The 21,599-nt window shown below is 37.4% G+C and overlaps 1 protein-coding gene across 1 annotated transcript in view; it reads left to right on the top strand.

Annotated features, from left to right (window-relative positions):
• Positions 1-21,599, top strand: part of dnajc4 (DnaJ (Hsp40) homolog, subfamily C, member 4) — a 204,673-nt gene that overhangs the window by 48,062 nt on the left and 135,012 nt on the right. The window contains exon 3 of the mRNA XM_039760745.1: positions 4,550-4,640. Coding sequence (XP_039616679.1) covers positions 4,550-4,640 — 91 coding nt within the window. The remainder of the gene's footprint in view (positions 1-4,549; positions 4,641-21,599) is intronic.

Raw genomic sequence — 21,599 nt, 5'->3', positions numbered from 1 at the left:
ACGCGAGAGGCCATGGCAATTTAGCCACGGGAGCAATCACGCATGTGGGCAGTTCCTCACCTGTGCATTCGGTGAGAAACGCCCACACTGCGGATCGTCCCGCAGCCTGCTACGGTCCAACGCCCCCTCGCTAAACCGCTGCGAGAGTGGTGATCATTTATTTAAAAAAAATGGCCTTTACTTAGCAAGCTGTGGACCCGCTATACCACGGTTACTTGCTTTTAATAAATTCAGTAAAAAAAAAAACATTATGAACCTCCTTCCTAAACTTTTATTCCTATACTAGACATTAAGCCCGTTACAATAACGGGCACTAGAACAGTAGTGCATAAACATTAGTAGGAACAGTCTATATTAAATGGCAAGGGACCTTGTATGTGGCTGTATTATGCATCACTGTATTGTGTGCCTTTAATTTTCTCTCTCAGTAATACTGGTTTGTATTTCCTTAAAATGCCAGTAATTTTGTCTGACAGTAATACAGTGGAACCTCGGTTCACGACCATAATTCATTCCAAAACTCCGTTAATCCGTTCCAGACTGAACTGTATGTAAATATATATTTTTTTAAGTTTTTAAGCACAAATATAGTTAATTACACCATTGAATGCACAGCGTAATAGTAAACTAAATGTAAAAACATTGAATAACACTAAGAAAACCTTGAACAACAGAGAAAACTAACACTAGAGTTTGCGCTATAGTCTTATGACCCGCTCACTAAAAACACTTTTTTTTAATGAGTTTTAAGGACAGGGAAAAAAATGAACATTTGAAAAATCCGTAATTTAATAAACAACCAAGGAAGTAACATTGCAACAATGCACGTGCACCTGTGTGTGTCTGTCTGTCTCTGTTGCAGGCCTGCCTGAGTGTGTGCGTGCGTGCTTGCGTGTGATTCTGTCTCTCGCACAGGCCTGCGTGCGTGCGTGCATGTCTGTCTCTCGTGTGGGCCCGTGTGCCTGCGTGCGTGCATGCGTGCGTGTCTGTCTGTCTCTTGTGCGGGCGGGTGTGCATATGTGCGTGCCTCTTGCACGGGCCTGCTGTCTGTCTGCCTGTCTGTCTTTCGCGCGCACGCACCTGTATGTATATCTCTCTCTCTCTCTGCACACACAGGGAATGCACAGGAAGAGACTGAACACGTGCCGTGTGGCCCCGCACATTCGCACTTCACCAGAAGACACACACACACAGACACCTGGACGCACACAGGGGTTTTATTAAAGAGGATACATTAACAAGTCATTCTTTAAGAAATTACACTCAGTGAAAACCTTATTTACCTGGAATGTGAGATTTCCATGCACTCAAAAGATAACTCTACAAATACGTAAAGCAGAAGGTGGCATTGCACTGCCTAACTTTCAGTTTTATTACAGTGTGGCAAATATACAAGCCATTAAGGCCTGGGAATTTACATCTGCCTGGTCAGAAATGAAAATAAAATCTTGCTTTACTTCTTTATGTGTCCTGCTTTGTGCCCAAATAAATACAAATTATTATCAGTATACTGATGATCCAATTGTCTATCAATCACTAATATGGAACCAATGCAGGATGCACTTCAAGATAGAGAAACTTTTATCTGTTACTCCTCTACACTAAAATCACCCTTTTCAACCCTCTAAAACCTACATATTATTTATTGTTGGATAATGTCCGGGATTAAAATACTTACAGAACTGTATATGAACAATTACACTTCAAATATAACTTCCAAGTAACACAATTTTTCCACTACTTTCAAATCAGAATTTTTTTCTAAAAAGAGCCTACTCAGTTTTCCACACATCAAACCAATTTCTGTTCCAGAAGAAAATCTGATCAGTCTTGAAGAGTCAGACCAGACAGCATCTCAACAATATATAAAAACATCTTAAAGTCTCTTCCTTTCAAAGATCCCAGGGTATGATCAGGAAAGGTTATTTCACTTGATATCTCAGAAAAGGAGTGAAAGACAGCCATGCATAGAATACATTCCAGTTCCATAAGTGCAAAGCATTTAATCATTCAGCTTAAAATCTTTCAAGTACAGTACATTTATCTCATTTAAAGTTGTCCAAAATGTATCCAGGGCAAGATCCAACCTGTGAATGTTGAAATGCAGCTCCAGCCTCACTCGGCCACATGGTTTGGTTGTGCAACAAATTAACATCATTTTGGACAAAAATCTTTGAATGCCTATCAGATAGTCTGCTTGTCACGATCACGCCTGACCCATTAACAGCCGTGTTTGGTGAACTCCCAGATGGGTTTAAAGTGGAGAAAGACAAATTGAGTGCAATTGGCTATACCACACTACTTGCATGTAACTTATCTTGCTTGACTGAAAGAATCCCAACTCACTTTTTATAGGTCTGTGGATAACTGATGTTCTATATGATATATGATGTTCTATTTGAAATTGGAAAAAATTGAATTCTCACTTAGATGATTTCTAAAATATGGCAAGATCTAATTAATAAAATTGCAGAATAAATATTTATTTCGGAGGAAAGAAAGTTCTCCCTTTTTTTATTTAAATTTTTACAACAACAACAACAACATTTATTTATATAGCACATTTTCATACAAAAAATGTAGCTCAAAGTGCTTTACAAAATGAAGAATAGAAAAATAAAAGACACAGTAAGAAAATAAAATAAGTCAACATTAATTAACATAGAATAAGTAAGGTCCGATGGCCAGGGTGGACAGAAAAAACAAAAAACTCCAGACGGCTGGAGGAAAAAAAAAATCTGCAGGGATTCCAGACCATGAGACCGCCCAGTCCCCTCTGGGCAATCTACCTAACATAAATGAAACAGTCTTCTTTGTATTTAGGGATCTCACGGAAGGACTTGATGATGATGGTCACGTAGACTTCTGGCTTTCAGTCCATCAATGTTGGAGCATCATGATGCTTTGAGTAGGTGCGCCGCCACCACAAAGAAACCGGAAAAAGAAACAAAAGAGAGAGTAGGGGTTAGTACGGATTTTAGAGCCACTATGAATAGTTATTATGATGAATTGAACATGCAGAGTATCCGGATTAAGTTAAGGTGAAGTTATGAAAAGGCCATGTTAAAGTAATGTGTTTTCAGCAGTGTTTTAAAGTGCTCTACTGTATTAGCCTGGCGAATTCCTATTGGCAGGCTATTCCAGATTTTAGGTGCATAACAGCAGAAGGCCGCCTCACCACTTCTTTTAAGTTTAGCTTTTGGAATTATAAGGAGACACTCATTTGAAGATCTAAGGTTACGATTTGGGATATAGGATGTCAGACATTACGATATATAAGATGGAGCGAGATTATTTAGGGCTTTATAAAACATAAGCAAAATTTTAAAGTCAATTCTGAAAGACACAGGTAACCAGTGTAGTGACATCAAAACTGGAGAAATGTGTTCAGATTTTCCTAGTTAGGATTCTAGCAGCTGCATTCTGCACTAGTTGCAAACGATTTATGTCTTTTTTGGGTAGTCCTGAGAGGAGTGCGTTACAGTAATCTAGTCGACAGAAAACAAAAGCGTGAATTAATTTCTCAGCATCTTTCAATGATATAAGAGGCCTAACTTTTGCTATGGTTAGCCATGCTGTTGGCTGTTTTCCCTTTCTGTCAGGTAGAGGTTGAATTCTTTTGACTTGATTGTATGTAATGTTATTTTCCTTGTTATAAAAGTTTGACTTGATTGCATGGATTTCTTAAAACAGAATAAGAAAAAAACCTTCCTGTTGGAGTTTCACCTCCAGTTTCCAAGTTCATTTTGGTGGTGTGGAAAACCGTACTCATTAACACTATAGCTCTCTTTACAGTTTCTGTAAAGGAAAGACCTACATTTTCAGGGGTGCAATGGTCTGTTGGTATTCCTTTGTTAATTGTATTTTTCTCACCATTATTATAGCAATATACAGCACAGTATTGTCCAAATAATGCTTTGCTTTGGGGTGGTGTAGCAACATAGTTTGTTCCAAAACAGCTTTTCTATCGACAGGGTTTTGTATGTAATAAATAGAAGTTGGGACACCTCTAGGAATTGTTTGTATCAGCTTCCTAGACTTAATTACCTTCCATTGCTGCAGAAAAGCTTTAGGTTGTTAACCCATTAGTTGTTCCCTGAAAATTACAATATTTTTTAGTTTTTGGAAAGGGGATGGTAAAAAACCTTTGACTGGAAGTTTCCTTTCAAGATACAGTGACACAGATTTGCTGCCAGATAATATAGTTCCTGAAAATTTTAGATGCTGTCAAATGCCAACTTCTTTGGAATCCTGTCTGAAATGACTTTGAGGAACATGAATGCAAGTGAAAACTTGCTTTATACCTGCAGTACTGGAAAGCTATCAATGATACCTGTATACACTGTGACAGCAATGGAAGCAAAACAGGAACCACATGAGAGATGACTTTTATTTCCATTAGCAAGACAAAACATTTCCTTGAACTATAGACATACAAACACAGTACATTTGGATCTCTGACTTCTCATATGAAAATGGCTATCATAACATAGAAAAGAAAAGATAGATTGATATTTTTAAAATAAATAACAGTGGTTTTCTTTTCCAGGTCCAGTGGGAATTATTATGATCTGCTAGGTGTCAAAAAGGATGCAACAGTGGAGGAGATCAAAAGGGCATTTTTTGCTCGTTCAAAAGAGGTACATTTGATAACACTGACACATTAACTCGTAGTACACCAAACATTAATTCATATTAAAGATTTTGCCATATAATAACTAATTTTTTTGCAGTGTAATATTCTAATGAAATGGAATATTCAATTTAAAGTAATTTTGAGAAAGATGGTTTCTTAAGTAGTTATGTCTATAGTTACCTTGAGGATGTGTTTTGAAGTGATTCTTTTATTGTGCTATTCTTATCTAAAACGTTTTATATGCTAATAAAACTAGTTATAAATTATGATTAGTATTCCCCGCACCATGATTAATATATCAAATCTACATGTGATTATATCTCATACATTTTGCAGTGTCTATTTTGTTATTTCTTATTTCTAATATTAAAATAAAATGTAGTATACTAGCATGCAAGGTTCTGCAGAGCAGCATGCTGCTATTTATTATAATGAATAGAGCACAGCAAAAAAAAAAGAATTTGGTGCCAGTGTGTTGCTACTCCTCAGCAAAGACTGCATGTAAGCTAAAGGTAACTACAAAAACATGTTAAATATGAATGTCCTAAAATTAAAAAGTTAAAAAATAGAAAAAATAAAGTTCATAAAGCAAAATATATGGTTCAGCACAAAGGTTGTTGTGAAGCTACTTTATGAATCCCAGAAACCGGGTCAGAAAAAAGTAGAAACATGGCTGATTATAAACATTTTGGCTGCTCAAAACTCACCACATATTGAACCAAAAATACATGAAGAGACAAAGCATCTTTTTATTTTTTAGTTGGTGAGATCTTCAAAAAAATTTTATAAAGAACTGGAAACATTTATGTAAAATAAGCATAATCACCTATGGTTTAGCAGTTATTTCTCTGTGCAGTGCAGATAATTAATTTTATGATAAAAGTCCATGACTTTGCAAATTTCCACAATTTTGATAAGAAAAGTCATTGTGCATATAGCATGGACCATACTGGTAGTTGTTGTAGTTAATTAAGAAGTATTCCTTGCTGCTCCCCACTAAGCAAATATTTTAAGATTATCATATGAATTTGAGAGGTATGAATATTAAGGTAAAAAAGTTGTTATTCTTAAAAACTATGGCAAAAATAAGATTAAAAAAATTAATAAAAAGCCATGGTGACACTATGAGTAGTGGTATGTGCAACTAAACTGTGCTTTGACCCCCACAAACTCTCATAACAAAATGACAGATACAGCAATTGTTGCAAAAATATACAAATGTCAATATTTTGCTTAAATTACTGACTGGTACATAGATAGCAAACCTGATTATATGCATAAGTCTTCTTCTTCTTTTGGCTGCTCCCAACCATCCAACTTGAGCTGACCCTCTAATGTACTCATTTCTAATCTTATCCATCCTCGTCACACCCAGTGCAAATATTAGCATCTTTAACTCTGCCATCTCCAGCTCTGTCTCCTGCTATCTGGTCAGTGCCAGCGTCTCCAATCCATATAACATAGCTGGTCTCACTACCGTCCTGTAGACCTTCCCTTTCACTCTTGCTGATACCCATCTATCATAAATTATTCCTGACACTCTTCTCCACCCATTCCACCCTGCCTGCACTCTGTTTTTCACCTCTCTTCCACAATACCTATTACTCTGTACTGTTGATCCCAAGTATTTAAACTCATCCACATTCGCCAACTCTACTCCCTGCATCCTCACCATTCCACTGACCTCCCTATCATTCACACACATGTATTCTGTCTTCTTCCTACTGACCTTCATTCCTCTCCTCTCTAAAGCATATCTCCACCGCTCCAGGGTCTCCTCAAACTGCTCCCTACTATCGCTACAGATCACAATGTCATCAGCAAACAACATAGTCCACGGGGACTCCTGTCTAATCTCGTCTGTTAACCTGTCCATCAACATTGCAAATAAGAAAGGGCTCAGAGCTGATCCCTGATGTAATCCCACCTCCATGTTGAATGCATCCGTTGCTCCTACCGCAGACCTCACCACTGTCACACTTCCCTCGTACATATCCTGTACAACTCTTACATACTTCTCTGCTACTCCTGATTTCCTCATACAATACCACAGGTCCTCTGGAGGCACCCTGTCATATGCTTTCTCCAGGTCCACAAAGATGCAATGCAACTCCTTCTGGCCTTCTCTAAATTTCTCCATGAACATCCTTAGAGCAAATATTGCATCTGCGGTGCTCTTTCTTGGCAAGAAACCATACTGTTGCTCACTAATCATCACCTCACTTCTTAACCTAGCTTCCACTACTCTTTCCTATAACTTAATGCTGTGGCTCATTAATTTTATTCCCCTGTAGTTACTGCAGTCCTACACATCCCCCTATTCTTAAATATCAGCACCAGTACACTTCTCCACTCCTCAGGCATCCTCTCACTTTCCAAGATTACATTAAACAATCTGGTTAAAAACTTCACTGCCATCTCTCCTAAACACCTCCATGCTTCCATAGGTATGTCATCTGGACCAACAGCCTTTCCATTTTTCATCCTCTTCATAACTGTCCTTACTTCTTCCTTGCTAATCTGTTGCACTTCCTGATTCACTATCTCCACATCATCCAACCTCTTCTCTTTCTCGTTCTATTCATTCATCAGCTTCTCAAAATACTCTTTCTATCTGCTCAACACACTCTTCTCACTAGTGAGTACGTTTCCATCTTTATCCTTTATTACCCTAACCTGTTGCACATCTTTCCCTGCTCTGTCCCTCTCTCTAGCCAATCGGTACAGGTCCTTTTCTCCCTCCTTAGTGTCCAACCTTTCATACAACTCATCATATGCCTTTTCTTTAGCCTTCGCCACCTCTCTCTTCACCTTGCACCTTATCTCCTTGTATTCTTGTCTACTTTCTGCATCTCTCTGACTATCCCATTTCTTCTTTGCCATCCTCTTTTTCTGTATGCTCTCCTGTATTTCCTCATTCCACCACCAGGTTTCCTTTTCTTCCTTCCTCTTTCCAGATGTCACGCCAAGCACCCTTCTTGCTGTCACCCTTACTACTGTACATCTACTGTAGTTTCCCAGCTGTCTGGTTACTCTTCACTGCCACCCAGTGCCTGTCTCACCTCCTCCCTAAACTCAACTTTGCAGTCTTCCTTTTTCAACTTCCACCACTCTCTTCCTCTTCTTGATCTCCAATGTTATCCTATAGACCACCATCCTTTGCTGCTTAACTACACTTTCCCTTGCCACCACTTTACAGTCTTCAATCTCCTTCAGATTGACTCTTCTGCAAAGGATGTAATCTACCTGTGTGCATCTTCCTCCACTTTTGTACGTAACCCTATGTTCCTCCCTCTTCTTAAAATATGTATTCACCACAGTCATGTCCATCCTTTTGGCAAAATCCACTATCCTCTGACCTTCTTCATTCCTCTCCTTGACAACATACCTACCCATCACTTCCTCGTCTCCACTGTTCCCTTCACCAACATGCCCATTGAAATCCGCGCTAATCACCACTTTCTGTCTCTTGGGTACACTCTTCATCACTTCATCCAACTCACTCCAAAAATCTTCTTTCTCACCCATTGCACACCCAACTTACAGTGCATATGCACTAACAACATTCATCATCACACCTCCAATTTCCAGCTTCATAATCATTACTCTGCCTAACACTCTTTTCACCTCCAAAACACTCTTGACATACTGTTCCTTCAAAATAACTCCTTCCATCCACACCATGATAGAATAATTTGAATCCACCTCCAATCCACCTGGCCTTACTCCCCTTCCATTTAGTCTTTTGCACGCACAATATATCAGCCTTCCTTATCTCCATCATATCTGCTAACTCTCTCCCCTTAACAGTCATACTGACAATATTCAGAGTTCCTACCCTCAGTTCCACTCTCTTTACTTTCCTCCTCTCCTCCTGCCACCGGACACGTCTCCCCTCTCTTCTTCTCCTTCTTCTTCTTCTTCGGCCAACAGTAGCCCAATTTCCGCCAGCACTCTGTTGGCTAACAGTACTGGTGGCGGTCGTTGTTAACCCGGGGCTCGACTGATCCGGTATGGAAATTTGTATTATTGTCCGCATATTGATTTGGCAAAATTTTACACTGGATGCCCTTCCTGATCTAACTCTCCCCATTTATCCGGGCTTGGGACTGGCACAAAGAAACACACTGGTTTGTGCATCCCCTGTGGCTGGGTTGATTATATATATAAGTCTAGTGTAGTGCTTATAGAGACCTATACTCTAAATCAAGAGCTCCCAAACTTTTTTCGGCCGCAGACCCCTTTACCAAAAACTTTTAAAACCGTTGACACCCTAGTCAGTTACTTTACTTACTCAAATTAATACATTTGTACAGTACTCGATATTAAATATTTCACCAGATACCAAACTTTTCATTTTAATCACTTGTAATTAATGATTAAAAAAGATAGAAGGACTACAGACTATGGCATTATCTTGTGCAACGTTTAATATTGAAACCTACACTAATGAAAATTAAAGCAAAAAAATACGAGCAGAGTTTTTTTTTACATTTTTGACATTTATGAAATAAATATGTAATTCAAAATAAGTACAAATAGTCCAAGCTGTACTGTCTGCATTTCTTTTTTGGTTCAGTCATATTATTTTCTGAAGAAATAAAAACTTTTATTCACAAACAATTTTGACAGCCCCTGTGATAAAAAAACAAGAAAGTATGTACTTATTTGAAACAGAAGATTTTTGTTCAAATTCGAATAAATTAACTGTCTCCTCTGATTTTCATTTTCGTAGTACTGCGCCTCATTAAATAATTATATTCAAAGTTCAAAATTACAAATAAGTGCATGTCACATCAAAAAACCAATTTATAGTGTTTTATGAAAGTATGACCGTACAAGACTGATAGATTCTGCTAATATCGAATATCCGTTGTCTTGTCCCGCCGCGAGCAATTGCAGACATGCAACGGTTTTTCATGTCCACATTTGCTTTGATACGTTCGATAAGACAATGCACAGACATGTTTGTGCTACATGTATTTTCATGCATTCTTACGTGTGACTCTTTTAATGACACATTTTACCTTTTCGTTCGCAAGTTTGGTATGTAATGTGTTTTAATCAAAAAGTGTTTTTTGAATTATTTTACTTCTTAATTAGGTGACGTAACAAACAAATAGCAGTAGTAAGGGGGTCTATTTTTGCTGTTGTCGACCCCTAAATTTTTTTATTGAAACTATCGACCCCTAGAAAGTTCAAATCGACCACTTTGGGAACTCTTGCTCTAAATTCAGAAACAGATTCACACACCTTGTTAATTTTTCACCCTGATAGACAACATAAATTTAATAACTTCAAGTGTAGATACAGTGGGATGCAAAAGTTTGGGCAACCTTGTTAATAGTCATTATTTTCCTGTATAAATCGTTGGTTGCTACGATAAAAAATGTCAGTTAAATATATCACACACAGTGATATTTGAGAAGTGAAATGAAGTTTGTTGGATTTACAGAAAGTGTGCAATAATTGTTCAAACAAAATCAGGCAGGTGCATAAATTTGGGCACCGTTGTCATTTTATTGATTCCAAAACTTTTAGAACTAATTATTGGAACTCAAATTGGCTTGGTAAGCTCAGTGACCCCTGACCTACATACACAGGTGAATCCTATAATGAGAAAGAGCATTTAAGGGGGTCAATTGTAAGTTTCCCTCCTCCTTTAATTTTCTCTGAAGAGTAGCAATATGGGGGTCACAAAACAACTCTCAAATGACCTGAAGACAAAGATTATTCACCATCATGGTTTAGGGGAAGGATACAGAAAGCTGTCCCAGAGATTTAAGCTGTCTGTTTCCACAGTTAGGAACATACTGAGGAAATGGAAGACCACAGGCTCAGTTCAGGTTAAGTCTCGAAGTGGCAGACCAAGAAAGATTTTAGATAGACAGAAGCGACGAATGGTGAGAACAGTCAGAGTCAACCCACAGACCAGCACCAAAGACCTACAACATCATCTTGCAGCAGATGGAGTCACTGTGCATCGTTCAACCATTCGGCGCACTTTACACAATGAGATGCTATATGCGAGAGAGGAAGCCTTTTCTCCGCCCACAACACAAACAGAGCCGCTTGAGGTATACTCAAGCACATTTGGACAAGCCAGCTTCATTTTGGAATAAGGTGCTGTGGACTGATGAAACTAAAATTGAGTTATTTGGGCATAACAAGGGGCGTTATGCATGGAGGTGAAAGAACACAGCATTCTAAGAAAAACACCTGCTACCTACAGACAAATCTGGTGGTGGTTCCATCATGCTGTGGGGCTGTGTGGCCAGTGCAGGGACTGGGAATATTGTCAAAGTTGAGGGACGCATGGATTCCATTTAGTATCAGAAGATTCTGGAGACCAATGTCCAGGAATCAGTGACAAAGCTGAAGCTGCGCCGGGGCTGGATCTTCCAACAAGACAACGACCCGAAACACTGCTCAAAATCCACTAAGGCATTCATGCAGAGGAACAAGTACAACGTTCTGGAATGGCCATCTTAGTCCCCAGACCTGAATATAATTGAAAATCTGTGGTGTGAGTTAAAGAGAGCTGTCCATGCTTGGAAGCCATCAAACCTGAATGAACTAGAGATGTTTTGTAAAGAGGAATGGTCCAAAATACCTTCAACGTTTAGAGGCTGTAATTTCTGCAAAAGGAGGATCTACTAAATATTCATTTCTTTTTTGTGGTGCCCAAATTTATGCACCTGCCTGATTTTGTTTGAACAATTATTGCACACTTTCTGTAAATCCAATAAACTTCATTTCACTTCTCAAATATCACTGTGTGTCTCCTATATGATATATTTAACTGACATTTTTATCGTAACAACCAACGATTTATACAGGAAAATAATGACTATTAACAAGGTTGCCGAAACTTTTGCATCCCACTGTATAGATCTGGCTTAATGCCTTTAAAATTTTAGGTGTCTGTCTCTTAGTCACATGAGGCCAAGAAATAAATAAAGACAGTAACACAAAACTCAGCAAATTAAACAATCTGACTTGTCAGCTCCTTTTGTATCTGGCTAACTAGTGCAGTCACCCCACTCTGCCCCTGATGGTGGCAGTTCAGATGTGCTTGCAATAGACACAACACGTGCCAAATTTCCCTCACCTTCAATAATATTTTCTGAGCACATTTTTCTTCTCAAACAGTAAACTGTTGTTTCTGCTCAGCTCTAGTTTCACTGTCTAATTAAGTAACTCCCATTCTAAAGCACTGAAGCTGCTTGATTCACGCTATGAAAAGAAAACAAATGCTGTCTGGGACAGATTTAAATGAGTCAAAACTTATGTTTTGGGATCAGGGACCAGAAATACAAAGAAATATCTGGTCAAATTAGACAGGCTTTTTAATTTTTCAGCCATGTGCAGATTTTCCCCAAAATTTACATTTGAATGAAGACCATGCAGTTTTTAAAAAGAAGAATGAATGATGATAAGTACATAAAATTAAGAGACCAACTAAGATGGAATGTTGCATTTTTCAACACAACTGAAAATTGGGACAGAAATATTACCATTAAATTGGAGCATTTTATGTTTCAATAAGACAAAATAACTAGACCACTACTTTTCCAGCTCATGTTGAAAAAGCAATGTGACATTTACTGGTGAAAAATATGTGTCTGTTTTAATATTTAAGTAATTAATTAATTTGTTTTACATCAACTACAAGCCATGTTGTTTTTCCAAGTGTGTAATCAGAAGTGAAGCCAACAGCAAATTACCTAGATGGTGTATATTGATACAGCCTTAAAGCCTCTTTCACATATTCTGTGTAATTTGTACATGCACAATTTTACGAGACTATGTAAATCTCAAAATTTCATCAGACATTTACATTCTTTTTTGGTGTATGTTTTTTATTTATATATACCTGTACACAATGCAAAGTTGACATATTCATTCACTCACTCACTCTTTAACAAAATAACTATTTCCTGTTTAGTTAAAAAGCTGCAATTTAGTATCATGTACAGGAGAAAACAGATATGAACATGTTTGGTATCTACAGTCAGGTATAAAGTGGAAGGAGAAAGTTCAACAAAGCTCAAGGAAGATATGAAGGTCACTGGTTGGCAAATGTACTGTAAACTGTAAGTGCCGGTGCCAGGCACTGTGGCTGTGAGTAGATGTTGCTTCACCAGAAGCAAAAATGTAGGGTGAGAAAAGTGGTGTCCTCTAATCTAAGACCAGGCAGAAGTAATGCTGTGGCATCAGGAGGAGGATAGGAGCTTTAGAAGCTTAAGCACCTGATCTATTGTACCCAGTCTCTGATCTTTTTCTTAATCATTTACATGAGAATAGCAGTATGCCCCGATCCTTTTGTCCATCGTATACAATATAACCTCAGATTAAAATTACACCATTATATGGACATGCGCAAACGCTCAAAGGAGCACACCACTGTCTCTTTCCTTGCTCATCTATTTTATATGCATGTACGACTGCGCTACAATCACAAAGGGGGCTAAGACCCTGATACCTGAAAATTCTAGAAATGCCCATTGACTGACAGCAGCAATTTTGACTTAATGGGTCCCTCACAAGCTACTCCTTTGTAATATGCATTCGCATCTACAGATTTTGCAAGGGGACCCAACATAAGAGTTTATGTTCATATGTGTGTCAGCTTACTTTGAATATGGATGCCCCACTTTCAAAAGATGCCTGCTTGGCATTGGTTTCTTGCATACTGGCTGTTACTGTATAATAGTTATCATAATACCACTGCACTGGTCTTAGATTGTGGCATTTGAATTTCTAGTGGCAAAGCCACAGAAATTGTGTTGCAGCGCTGTTCACTGTTTCAGTTAATGCATGAGTATAACTTGTAAGATAACGACATTTACGTATGCCCACTTCAAACACCGCTTTGCATTTGCAGACTTTAATAGGGGACCATATGCAACTGATGAAGAACAGGAAAAGAAATACTGTACTTGAATGAATGACATTAACAAATGAAAATTGTATACATCTAATAATGATAATCGGACCCCCGTGACCCTGTTCGGATTCAGCGGGTTGGAGAATGGATGAATGGATAATAATGATAATAATATATACTTAAATTTCACATTATTTCTACCTACTGATTACCCATTTCAATGCAGAAGAATAAATTTTCCTGTAACACTGTTTTGCAGTAGGAAAAACAGGAATTGATCTATGGCAGGTATGTTTTACTTATGGACAATTGTATGTAGTATGTTGAAGAGTAAGCAACTCTAGTGACCTAATAATATTATTATCACCTATTATTTCACTGATACCTTTATTCAAGGTGACTTAAAACATCTGAGATACAATTGGTTAAATTTCTTTTGTTTTTCCAATTGGATCACATGCACATGCAGTAAGTTTCTCATAGTCACACAGCATCAGTACTATGATTTGAACCCATAATGTCTAGTGTTCAAAACTTAGGTCCAAAGGTCTATCCACTGCACTACACTTCCTGCCAATAATATTAGACTTTGGTAAAAACTTTCAAATATTGTCATTAGAAAAATACTTACTTAGTTACATAGTTCTTCTGATACACCTGATACAACCATACTGAAAAAAAGTTGGTAAATATGAATTAAACCAATTGTGAGACTGACAGCCCAATCTAATTTTTCATCCTATGCAATAAAATAGAATATTCAATGGTTGAAAACCTTGTGCTTACCTACAATCTAACAACATAATTACCAATGAATTTCTTTGATCAGAGAATACAGTTTAAAACACAGGTTAGTGCTGTTTTTGTACTGTGACCAGTGCAGAAGCCAGGTAGGAATTTCTCAAATTAATTGTGATGTGTGAGACTAAAGCTGCGTGGCAACTACTTTTTCAAACATTATAGAAAGCGAGGGTAAATTTGTAATCAATCTATAAATATTGAGCATATGTAGGTCTAGCTCTCATTATTGTTATGGTAGTGATCTAATAAATGACACTTTTACTGTATTCAGCAATGGATCAATAATGCTAAGAATAAGTGCTGTCGGAACAGCCATTGAGCTTTTCACTAGTTTGTTGTGATTGGATCTAAGGGAAAGGTAGTAGAAGTTAAAGTTATTACTTTGTGTTCTGTTATCATGGTAAAATTACTAAAGTGGTGGGCGCAAAATGAGAAAGGGATTTTTAGTGTAATAGTCTAGTTAGCAAGGTGATGCTGAAATCGGGATCTTATTTGTCTATTTTGTCATTACAGAAGTTCATGAAGTGTGTACTACTAATGCCTCTGGGTATTATAGAATTCCCAGTTGTTTGATTAGCAACTGTTCTATATAGTACACTGGGATTATTTTAGAGTAGTAGTTAGAACTGGTCATGGAGAGAGCTTTTTTTATTTTCTTGTATGCGAAGTATAGGGAAAGTATTGTAAACGTCCAAAGATGAATCTTAACATTTTAGACCTCCCTGAGTCCAAAAATACAATTTTTGGAATTATGTCTGTGTGTGTGTGTGTGTAAATATGATAACTTGAGTACACTTCCACTTAGGTCAACCAAATTTTGCATACAAGTATTAGGTACAAAATATAGATTTCTATCAACCTTTGGGCTATTTCCATTAACCAGAAATGGTACTTTATCTTTTATTCATGCAGCTGCAGATTCTGATTTATTCAGCTTTACTTTTATAATAATTATTTAATATATTATTATTTTGATTTGATTTGTTATTGATGGTTTTTTAATGTACAAAATATAAAAATATAATCATTGACTTGCGTTTTACTCCTCAAATATCCATCCCCATATCTGAGTATACGAGAAAGGGTTGACCACTCCTGATTTTTTTTAACATTGCCCATACAGCATAGAAGATATGTAAGCTTGTTGCTCTCAACCTCAGACTGGCACAAAGGCCCACTTTCTAATAGGTCAGTGACTCTAAGCACAAAGCAAAGACAACACAGGAGTAGCTTAGAGTCAACTCTATGAATGTTCTTGAATGGCATAGCCAGAGCACAAACTTCAACACAATTGAACAATACTGAAGAGACCTGAAAATAGCTGATCACTGATGGTCTTTATCCAACCAGAGCTTCAGAGGATCTGCAGAAAAGAATAGGAAAAAATGTCCCCAAATTCATTTGTGTGAAGTTTGTTGCATCTGGCCTCATATGCAAGAAGGCCATAATCACTACCAAAGGTTCTTAAATGAAGTAGGGAAGAAATGGTCTAAATTGTGTCAATGTTATATTTTAGGGGTTTTTTGTTGCAATAAATGTGCAAAATTTTCTAAACTTTTGTTTTTGCTTTTGTTATTCTTTGTTATTGAGTGTTACTTGATGAGGGAAAAATGAATGTAGACGATTTTAACATAAGGCTGCAGCATAAAAAAATGTGTAAAATTAATGTGTATGAATAGTTACTGCAGGCACTGTACAAAAAGGCTCATCATCTCCTCATCTTCTTCAGATGCAAATGTCTCACAAATGTCTATAGGTGCACAGCAGAATTCATCCTTACTGGGTTTAGCACATCATATGGTATGGCACCTGCTTAGCTGAAGAATGTAAAGCACTGCAGAGTGGGGTAAAGGCAATACAGAATACAACCAGCACCCATCTGCATTTTGTCCAGGATATATATCGTCCTCACGACCTTAGAAAGGCAAACATGGTTTATAAAGATCTCGGGCATCCTGCACAGTCATATTTCTCACTCCTTCCTTCTGACAAATGATGCAGGACCATGGGCACTTTCACACACATATTCAGGAACTGATTCTATTCACAAATCATATGAGAATTAAGTTGACTTGTATTACAAAAACATCCAAAAACAACATAAAACAGGTGTACTCTGAAACAGTGTGTTTCTGGCTGTTGCACTTACAAAACAATATATAATAAAGTAATAAAACTACTTACTAACCTTACCATACTATAAGTTTAGTCTTAAGGATTTTGAGAAAACTTGATTTTGGAGAAGAAAACAGTGCTTTTGCATATGTACATTACTTCCATTTAAGCTATTCATATTAATACGTCAAAACAATCATTAAATTGCATATAATAAACCTCCTAAACCTTCAGATAGGTTGAGTAAGAACTTTTGGGCATATTCCTATGAAAATCTGATGATGAATGTTGAATGGACTGATAACAAAATAATAGAGTTCTGTTGTAAACTAGCTGTTTTTTGCAGTTTGGATACATTAGTGCCCATACATTGTCTCTTTGTATGAGTGATGCAACACTGAGGAATGTAATTGAGATCACAGGGCAGCAAAGCCTGTTTAGGTGCATTTGCATATAATTCTAAAAGCAACTAACTGTGATCATCATCTTTGTCTTTTTATCTGTCCACTTGAGACATCTCTGCTCCAAGTGGACCAATGTTGTTGAAATATGGTACCCATATTCTTCAAGGAAAATTGTCAGGAAAGTTTAATTTTGTTGGGATATCTTGAACAAAGCACACAATGCAAACCTCAAATATTTGAAATTTCAAAAATCTCACATTGAAAAGTATTGGCTAATTTTAAAAACTCATATCTTAAAATGAAAAAAGTAATTACCATTTTAAATTTATCTTGAAAGAGAAACTTTCACTTGTATATCATCCTTTTTAATTTCTCTGAGAGTTGGTCATGATGGCAAAACAGATCTCCATTACAGGTTCGTTAATTGCCAGCCTTTGGTATACTCTCTGAATCGGTTTGTAGCTGAGTGTGAAGCGGCTGGGATGGGAATCAGCACCTCCAAATCTGAGACCATGGTCCTCAGCCGGAAAAGGGTGGAGTGCCATCTCAGGGTTGGGAGCAAGATCCTGCCCCAAGTGGAGGAGTTCAAGTATCTCGTGGTCTTGTTCATGAGTGAGGGAAGAATGGAGTGTGAGATCGACAGGCGGATCGGTGCAGTAGAAAGGAACTTGTTCACCCTGGTTTGTCTATTCAATAAAGGCATTTATTGTGGCTAAAGGAGTTTTCTTACATATATAAATACAGTATATATATATATATATATATATATATATATATATATATATATATATATATATATATATATATATATATATATATATATATATATATATATATCGATCTCTACATACTGTCAAATAAACGAACCGCACGTTGTGGCACAACACAAGAGGCTTCGCCTCTAGCGCTGACGTCCGAGGTTGATTCCGATAGGGGTGCAGTGAGTGGGTACGCCTGATGAGCCCAGAATTAGGGCGAAACACATGCCGCATATTGTTTGCATTATTTGACAGTAAAACTATTTCAGCATATTCAATATATATAAATCAGCGCTTCCCGATTCATTTTACCCTCGCACCCCCTTAGTTTGAGAAGAAGTATGAAAAAATATGACGTTGACGCAGAAAAACAGATCACCAATTGAAGCTTTATAAATAATGGATACTTTATTCACCATCAATAATTGTTTTGGTAAAGCCTTACTCAGTGTAATCCTTCTTCCATTTTCTAATTTTTTCGCGACTACCCATGATTAAATGAACGGTAAAAAAGTAAGAGCGAAGCGAGGGTCACTTATTGAGGCAGGCAGGCGACAGTTCAATAACTCGCATGCTCGATGTGGTGCACGTCAAGTCGCTCTACAATGCGTGATCCGATTCGAAAAAATATACCTTTTCAAGTTCTATTTGGATATAAGTACGTTCTATTTAGTCGACAGAAATATCTTTGGTAGGAATGTAAGTTGAATTTAGTCTTTAAATTTCTATGGTGAAGAAAAATATATACAATGATGACTAAATTTAACTTACATTCCTACCAAACATATTTCTGTCGACTAAATAAAAATTACTTATATTTAAAATTTAAATAGAACTTGAGCAGATATGATAGTTCATAATACCCATGCAGCACTAAGTGCACATAAGAGCAGGAGTCATCCGTTTTAACAAGCAGCGTATTCTATCTATCTATCTATCTATCTATCTATCTATCTATCTATCTATCTATCTATCTATCTATCTATCTATCTATCTATCTATCTATCTATCTATCTATCTATTGCACTGATACGAAATAGCCTGCCCATTTAATTATTTAGGAATGGATAGATAAATTAAGAATTTGTACAAATAATGCTTTTCATTTTTCTTCCTCAGTGGATTCTGGCACCCCCAGCAACAGCTGCTCGCCCCAAAGGGTATATATATATATATATGTGTGTATATGTATGTGTGTGTATATATAGATATATATATATATATATATATAGATATACTGTAGATATAGATATATATATATATATATATAGATAAATATGTAGATATATATATATAGATATATAGATAGATATAGATATACTGTGTATATATATAGATATAGACATAATGTGTGTGTGTGTGTGTATGTGTATATATATCTATACTAATAAAAGGCAAAGCCCTCACTCACTCACTCACTCACTCACTGACTCACTCACTCACTGACTCATCACTAATTCTCCAACTTCCCGTGTGGGTGGAAGGCTGAAATTTGGCAGGTTCATTCCTTACAGCTTCCTTACAAAAGTTGGGCAGGTTTTATATCGAAATTCTACGCGTAATGGTCATAACTGGAAGCAGTTTTTATCCATTTACTGTAATGGAGATGAGCTTCAACGCCGTGGGGGAGTTTCTTGTGACATCATCACGCCTCCCACGTAATCACGCAGTACATAGAAAACCAGGAAGACCTCAAAAAAGCGCTGAAGAAAACATGCATTATATAATTGAGAAGGCAGCGAAACAATAAGAAGCGAGCGAGTGACATATACAACCATATTCATGAGTTCTGCTACTTCGGAAACAAAGCACGATGTAAACCTACACTTTAAATTAAGTTCATAGACAGGCTGCCGCTGGCATTTGTAATTTAGTGCCTGCCCATATAAGGCCGTCCATCAGCGGCAATCCAATAGCAAACTGCCACGGGTAAATATTCACGGGTGAAGGACTGTGCTTATGGAGAGGAAGATGAGATGGTCAGGGTGGTGTTTGACACAAACTCAGCGAAACTGCGAGAGAAAGTTTTAAGTGCCAGGACTAAGGTAACATTAAATACAGCCATGGACATAGCACGAGATGGCACCAGCACAGCTGGGAACCTTCGATGCATGTACACCGAGTGGCTCACGTGAACTGACGCAGTGCACAGATAAAAGCAACAGTTCCAAAGAGCTGAACAAAACCGAATTACACAATTGAAAAGGCAGCAAAAATATGAAGCGCCTGATACATACAAGCATATTCATAAATCCAACTACTGCGGAAACAAAGCACACGTTGGAAAAAGTCAATGTCCCGCTAAAGGAAGACAGTGTAAAAAAAACCCGTGCATGCAGTGTGTCAGGTCTCAGATAAAGAAGAAGACGAGCTGTTTATTGATGCAGTAAGAAACGAATCGATGAATGAAACCTGTCATCTTTACAACGATTGACAAACACGGAATGTAACTTGAACACAACACATCCTACAAATACGAACCTGATTGAAAGAAATAATGATAATCAAATCCTTGATGACAGCAACACTCAGTAACACTCACAAAACAAATACTGTATATTGACAGTCATGTTACGTTATTTTTAAAATGTTCCCTTTTCTTTTCTAGCTTTTTAACACACTACTTCTCCGCTGCGATACGCCTGTATATATATATGTATATATATATATCCCGATCTACATACTCGAATAATGGATACTTTATTCGCCATCAATGATTGTTTTGGTAAAGCCATACTCAGTGTATTCATTAGATGAACGGTAAAAAAGTAAGAGCGAGGGAGGATGACTTATTGAGGCATGCAGGCTGTAGTGCGCCAACTCTATCTGAATTGCGCGATCACATTTGAAAAATATATCTTTTCAAGTTCTATTTAGTCCATATGTGTCAAACTCAAGGGCAGGGGCCACATCCGCCCGGTGTAATTATATCCGCCCGCGAGATCATTTTATATACTGTATTATTGTTATTAATGGCCCGGTATATGAAGCGCTGGTAACACAATAAACTACAGATCCCATAATGCAGCGCTTCAGCTGCCTTGCCGAACACTTACCGTGTTAATCAAGTGTAGCTTATGATGCTGCAAGTTATTGCTAAGCTAGCTCACACGATGCTGAAGAGAAAAGTTGATTCTGAAAATAGAGCCTTTAAAAACCGATGGGAGGCTGAGTATATGTTTACTGAACCCGTGTGTCTCATTTGTGGAGCTAATGTGGCTGTAATTACAGAATTTAATCTAAGACGGCACTATGAGACAAAACATCAGGGTAACCTGAATGCAATGCAGAAGATACAGAAAGCAGAAGAATTAAATAAGAATCTGACACTTCAGCGGACGTTTTTACCCGTGCACAATCACAAAGTGATTTCAAGTGAAGCTGCTTTTATGGGAGACACAAATGCAAAAGTGCAATTTGCCCCACTTTCCCTGTTGCCAAGTAATGTTCAACCAAGTAGTCACTACGGTGTTCCCAAATCGCGACTTTGCTGATAAACTGAGCGCACTGAGTTTGCACGGCGCTTTGGTGACTTTGAAGAACAAAAAAAGTCCGTCTACATGCGGCTCGAACCTTGTGCATGTTTGGTAGCACATATCTGTGTGAGAAGCTCTTCTCAGTGATAAAGACTAACAAAACAGCACACAGGAGTCGCCTCACTGATGAGCACCTGCAATCCATCCTGAGAATCTCCACAACACAGAACCTCACACCAAACAGAAACAAACTTGTTGCCAAAAAAAGATTCCAGGCATCCAGCTCTAAAATGACATATGAGCAAAGAAAACTGAATGATTTGATTTGTTATTGCTGAAAGGAACACATTTTATTTATATTTCTAGGTTTTGTTATGCAGCATGTTCATATTTGAATTTGTATAATTTTGACAGGATATATTTTATGGAGAGCAAAATCTTTTGGGATATTTAAAATCTAAGTTTATTTTTATATAAAATTACATAAGAGTAAAGAAATTTGAATGTTTGTTCTTTTAA

Source organism: Polypterus senegalus, chromosome 8, assembly GCF_016835505.1.
Source record: "Polypterus senegalus isolate Bchr_013 chromosome 8, ASM1683550v1, whole genome shotgun sequence".
NCBI lineage: Eukaryota > Metazoa > Chordata > Cladistia > Polypteriformes > Polypteridae > Polypterus > Polypterus senegalus.
Note: the sequence above shows the minus strand (reverse complement) of the source record. Positions and strands in the feature narration are given on the sequence as shown.